The 6,461-nt window shown below is 37.8% G+C and overlaps 1 gene segment (V, D, J or C); it reads left to right on the top strand.

Annotated features, from left to right (window-relative positions):
- Positions 1-3,944: 3,944 nt before the first annotated feature.
- LOC141570371 (T cell receptor alpha variable 2-like) lies at positions 3,945-5,006 on the top strand. The segment is given in 2 exon segments: positions 3,945-4,063; positions 4,225-5,006. Coding segments are annotated over 2 exon segments (396 nt in total).
- The last annotated feature ends 1,455 nt before the right edge of the window (positions 5,007-6,461 follow it).

The following is a 6,461-nucleotide window of genomic DNA, read 5'->3' as shown; positions in this document are numbered from 1 at the left end:
GATGGTGCCCACCTTCATTTGCTCTCTGGGCTTGAAAATCTTAGCAAAGGAACAATGGCGCCTGCCTGCCAGTTCTGTGTGGTGAGGGTCCGTCAAAGAGCAAAATGTTGGATAGAGCTGCCCCTCCAGCCCTCGCCTTAAAGCTAGACAGTGTCCATCCTATGTGTGTGTCCCTGGTGCTCTTTGAGCTACAGCTGATTGCTGGAGGTTAGAGCAAGTGAGTCTGTCACTGGTCAACTCTCCGCATGGGACTTTTAAGAGGAAGGCATTTAGGAGAGTCCTTTAAGCAGCCCTCCATCTTCCAAGGACAGAATGTTTGGTGATTTTCACATCTTGATGTTGTGTGGACATCTCTTCCCAGCTCTCGTGGTCCTGACTAGGAGCCTAGTGTGGGGTTGGGACTCGCTGAATCCTTATGGGCGACCTCAGCATCCAAGATATTCCTCTAGATTCTTAACTGCCACACCTAAGTGTGGGACCAGTCCTCCTACCAGTCTTGACATGGATGCTTCTTTAAATTTTGAGGTATAAGAGTTCTGTTCACCTAGTGTTCAGGTGGTTCTTCAGGGTGATTTTTTAATAATGTAGTTGTGGTTTTTACATGGTAATGGAAAGAGGTGAGCACAGCATTTACTTACTCTGTCGTTTTGCCCAGAAGTGTGTGGGAGGTCATTCTTTAAGCCTTCAGTACAATTCGCCATTGAAGCCCAGAGCTTTTACTTCTGAGATTATTTTTATTACTGATTTGATCTTTTTATTTGTTATAAGTCTATTCATATTTTCTATGTCTTCTTGAGTGGGTTATGGTAGTTTATGTCTTTCTAGGAATTTGTCCATTTGATTTAGGTTATCCAATTTGCTGGCATGTAATTGTTCATAGTATTCCCTTTATAATCCTTTCTATTTCTGTAAGTTTGGTAGTAATGCTCCCATTCCTGATTTAATAATTTTAGTGTTCTCTCTTTTTTTCTTGGCCAGTAGCTAATAGTTGGTCATTTTTGTTGAACTTTTAGAAGAACTGACTTTTCATTTCGCTTTTTATTGTGTATTTCTTTACAGTCTCTAATTCATTTATTTCTTGTGCTCTCATCTTTATTTCCTTCCATAACCTGGTTTTGAGTTTAGTTTGCTCTCCTTTCCTAGTTTCTTATGGTGGAAAGTCAGATGATTGATTTGAGATTTTTCTCTTTTTATTAGATAGGTGTTTACAGCTATAAATTTTTTCCATACACTGCATTATCTGCATTCCATAAGTTGTTTTGTAGGATCTTACTGTGTTCTTGTTTTCATTCATCTTAAATTATTCTCTATTTTCCCTTGTGATTCTTCTTTAATTGATTACTGGTATCATTCCATCATGGTAGGAGAAAATTGTTTTTATGGTTTAATCCATTAAAATGTGTTAAGTTTTTGGCTCTTTTCAAATAATTTCATCTTCTTATTGATATTCTCTATTTGGTGTGGGAAAATTCTTACGCTAGCCTTTATTTTTTTATACATGGTTTTCTTTAGTTCTTTGAACATATTTAAAATACTTGATTTAAAGTCTTTGTCTAGTAAGTGTAATTTGTAGGTTCTTCAATCTCGTCAATTTTTTTTTCCTTGACTCTCTTTTCTTCTGTATGGACCATTGCTTCTTGTTTCGTTTCATGTAATATTATTATTATTATTTGTTGTTGTTTTTCCGAAAACTCAATGGTTTAAATAATATAATATGACAACTGGCAAGCACATCTCCTGTCATTTTGAGGTTTTCTGTTTTTTATTGTGTTAGCTTTTGGAAGCCTATAGTTTTGTCATGTGGCTACTGGACTTTCTGCTTGATGAGCTCTGTGATCATCAAGTGATCGGACAGAAATTTTCTTAAATGTCTGGAACCAGTTGGCCTCCTACCCTTTGTGCAATGAGTTTTATGTGCACATTTCAACACCCCTTCAATATTTAGCCATGAAGTCTACAATTCTGCCTTAGCCTTCGCTCTTATGTTTCACAACTTCCAGGTAACCCGTAGGTAAAGGTTTAGGGCCTTTTTCTTAGGTGGGCAAAATATTTAAATAGGTAATGTTGGAAAAGAAAACATAAGTGGCTCTATTTTACTTATTGTCAGAGTAATACAAATTAAAACAAGACTGTACACCCAGCATATTACTAAAATTTAGACAGTTTCATATTTTTTCTAATACCAAATGTTGAGGATTTGGAGAGGGTGGAATGCTCATACACTACTGGTAGAAGTGTATGTGACTGTCACTACTTTGAATGTTTAATTAAAAATAAAGTATTTATATATACTATGAATGGATGATCCTTGGTAGATACATACCCCAAAGAAATTCTAAAATAGTTAATAAGGGGAAATAGAAGAATATGGTCATTGCTGTGCAGCGGAGTTATGAGTCCACCACTAGGGGACTGAAAGTAAATGTGGAGGAAGCACATGATAAAATATTTTGCAGTAGTTAGAAACTTTGAACCAGATGTACATAACCAGTAATCTAAAATGAATTTTAAGTTACCTATAGCTATATACCACTTGGCTTCAGAAAGAAGAGGCTTGCACACTTAATCAGTTTATTTATATTATTGTATTCCATTTGTGATTCCTTTTATGTTTCAGTTGTCAGAAATTTCCGAGCTCAAAATAATCACAGTTACTATATTAGTCCTTCCGCTAAAAGAATCTGTACCCATTTGTTTTGATGTTTTCCATCCTAATTTTACTGCCATGTTGTAAGTTGGTATTTTATTTGAAAGGCTTTGGGGTCACAAATCTAAATAAAATATTCTGTGGGATTTAAACAATCATCTTATCATAATTAAAGACTATCCCAGGAAAAAAAGAGAAAAGATGAGGGAAAAAGCTAATTTCTCCTGACCTGGAAGACTATTAAATAAAGGAAAAGATGAGGAAATGAATCAAGCAATCATCTTAAAGTGAGAAAGAGAAATATTTAACTCCATGGTAGTATGTGTTCAAATAACCAATCCCCTGAATGAAGAACATCTTTCAGTAACCAGCAGGCTTTCCAAGAAGGCAGTTTTTTCCTCTGGATCGCCTTCACATCCCTATGTGAACTGAATAAGAATGAGGAATTTGAACAAAAGCAAAAAACATCAAACCTCTTCAAGCTGTGGGAAGCTGTGAAGACTGTCTCAGAGGAGGCTGGGGAAATAATTTTGCGTTAGTTCCCATGTGGTCCACTAGGTGGTGCACATACAAGCTCCTTAATGTATAAACCTAGAATTGCCACAAACCTGTTTAGTTCTTTTTCAGATAAAATCCCATGAAAACCTGTACAAAGCAATCAAAGAAAGTGGGACAACTATTAAGCCCTGCATTAAGAAAGAGGGGACAGTGTAAGGCTACAAAAGGAGAATAGGTACCATCCAAAATAGATCATCTCCAAATGCAGCTTTTGTGTCTTCCTTGACCCAGCTTCTTGTGTTTACAGAAAAGTATATCTGAGATTTTTTTTCCTACTTATTCCAGAGACAACGTTGGATACAAGGAGTCAAATTTTGATGCATATGTTTACACAGTAATTTTTATGCCTTAATAAAACCGAACCATCTCTCTTCTAGTGCAGTTACTAAATTTCATGATCATTATTTCTCACATACTAGCATTTCATTATCAACATATATAACAAACTCAGCATACTTTTTTGTGTGAATATATCACTTTAATATGAATAATGTAGCAGTCTCCCATCAATTGCATGACTTCTTCTGACGACAGTAGAGATGGAAACTTCTTCATTGATTAAATTTGCACAAGTGCAGTGACCTCTGAAAGGCTACATTCCTTCTCAGAACAAAGGACAGTTGAAGCCACTAATAAGCAGCCTCACAGCTGCAGTCACTCTTCTATAGTCTGCAGATTCTGGCTGATGATGTCATTGACAAAAGGAAAAAAAAAGAAGCAAAACGGGCCTTAAGTGAGCTTCCTGGTGAGCATCACACTTACAGCTGAGGCCTGAGGCCAGCTGAGGTGTGGCTATGGCTTTGCAGAGCACTCTGGAAGCGGTGTGGTTGGGGCTTCTCCTCAGCTCCCTCTGGAAGGGTAAGTAGGCTCTTTCTGGTATTAGAAAAGCATATGCCATTATCTTACAGTTTGGGCTAATTTAAAAGAAGCCTTTTTAATTAATAATCACTGTACCTAAAAGGTCATCAGCAAGGAAATAGCATCATGAAATTCAGACCTTCTTTGTTTGTTTCCTGCAGTTGCAGAGAACAAGGACCAAGTATTTCAGCCTTCCTCCGTGGTATCTTCAGAGGGAGCTGTGGCGGAAATCTCCTGCAATCACTCCATATCCACTGCTTATGACTTCTTCTGGTACCTTCACTTCCCAGGACTTGCACCAAGACTCCTTGTAAAGGGCTCAAGGCCGTCTCAGCAGGGGCGCTACAACATGACATATGAGCGATTCTCCTCTTCACTGCTCATCCTCCAGGTGCAGGTGGCAGATGCTGCCACTTACTACTGTGCTCTGTGGGACACAGAGGCACAGAACCCATTAGGAGCTGAACAGAAACAGGGAGATCACAGCGTTTGAGGAGGCGACCTAGAGAGGAGCTCAACAGTTTCTCCCTCCTAATTTAGTGTTCCCCAAGCTTTTCCACTTGGCTCTAGTATCAGAAAAATTTTGAGTCCAGACTATAGATCATGAAGCTCTTAGTTCTTCGGTGACAAGAGGAGGAAAATCCACAGGATATAAAATTTCCCTCACTTTCAAGTCCTTGGAGTCTATATGTGTGTATAGACTCCTGTCTCTAGTGTGTACTTTGAACAGTTCCTATTGGCTTATATTTCTCTACAAATATAATTCCTAGAATGTAACAACACACCTGAGATGTAGCTTAAGTTTGTACTAAACTACATGGAAACAACGAGAATCTGAATGTGGGTGAGGGAAAGTATTAGACCCTGAGAAACTAAAAAATCTCTTCAGTCCACTGAGATAAGAGGGCCATTGATTTATAGTCCCTTTTATTTGGAGTTAGGAGAGCAGAAGGTCAAATAATGGATTTTCCCCATTTTGTTGAAAATTCCATAATTTATATGAAAAAAATCAGTTTTTTTTTAGTTGGATTTTATTCTATGTTAGTTTCACAGAAAAAGCACTGATTTTCCCCCTTGCTCCAACACTTTATTTTGTGTTGATTTTTCTCTCTTGCATCTGAAATAAATACAATTTACATTTCAGAGTCTGATATTCAGAAAGGGCTTTCTTATTAGTTTACATGAGTCATTCCTGTTGTCTTCTGGGAAATCAGTAACATTTACAGAGTTCTGATGTTTATAAATAGTTTCTTGAGAAAGGCAGTAGGCACTCTGGGAGAAATACCTGGAGTCTCAGATTGAGGGCCCTTTGGTGCCCTTGTGTTGCGATGTGCATGTCTCAATGGTCATCAAATAAGGAATGAAGAGAGGTACCTTTTGGAGGCAGGAACCCTGGAGGATGGTAGAGACCCACCTGCAGCATTTGGGGAACATTCCCTGTTAACTCACACGTCTTGCATAAGACAGATCTCCAACTAGACATCACTACATCTAGCTTACAATGGTTTGGGGAAACAGTTCACGTCTATTTAGCGTGAACTGGAAGGTTCTTTCTATAGAAATCGGAGAGTTGGGCAGATGGGGAGTAAACTGGTAAATTGATAAGGAAAAACGTGAAGTTCTCCCCAGAGTATGTGCACATAAATCTGTAAGGGCATAGAAATGAGGAGGAGGCCCTGGAGAAGGTGGATGATCATCGCGTGTTATCAGGGTTTGGAAGGAATTATCTAGGGGCTGTTTTAGTTAAGTGGCGCATACTTGTGGGGTCAGCATTTCCTATATACTCGAGTGACAAGATGACCTGTCCTGTAAAGTTCTGCTTGGCCCATTGAAGTCTATATTATATAATTTTATTATGACAATGGAGGTACTTTCCAATATTGAAAGGTTTTCTAAAAGCAATGATGAAAGTTGATATTCTGAGTGTAATTTAGTGTAAAGAATGCCTTTGATTTCAGAAAAGTGTGGGTTAATATCTATGTTCTATTTTTTTAGGGGTGACTTGAGTAAATTACCTACATTTCTTAAACTCTAGTGTCCTTACATTTAAAATGTGAAATATTAGGAAGAATAAGTGTGACAAGGAATCTAAATGACTTAACATTATAGTCACAGTAGTCAATTGATGCATAATTCCTCATTAATGTCGTGAATCAAAGCACATAAACAGAAAAGATATTGAGGATATTTTATTCAATTTTGAAAGCTGAGTCAATACCTTAGAAATCCATGGGGTGAACAGGATATTGTGTGAAGGTCCCTGAATCCTTTCCTACTTATGTAGCAGTTAAGGAACATTTCCTTAACTGGAAGCTAATGTGAAGACTAAGGTTTTCTACCTTTCAAGACTGAGAGCGTTAAGGGTTCTTCATCAGTCTTGCCATTGCAAGTGGATGCC

This window comes from Rhinolophus sinicus, chromosome 3 (genome assembly GCF_057876585.1).
Source record: "Rhinolophus sinicus isolate RSI-liver-muscle chromosome 3, RSI-T2T, whole genome shotgun sequence".
Lineage (NCBI taxonomy): Eukaryota > Metazoa > Chordata > Mammalia > Chiroptera > Rhinolophidae > Rhinolophus > Rhinolophus sinicus.
This window is presented reverse-complemented; position numbering and strand designations above follow the sequence as displayed.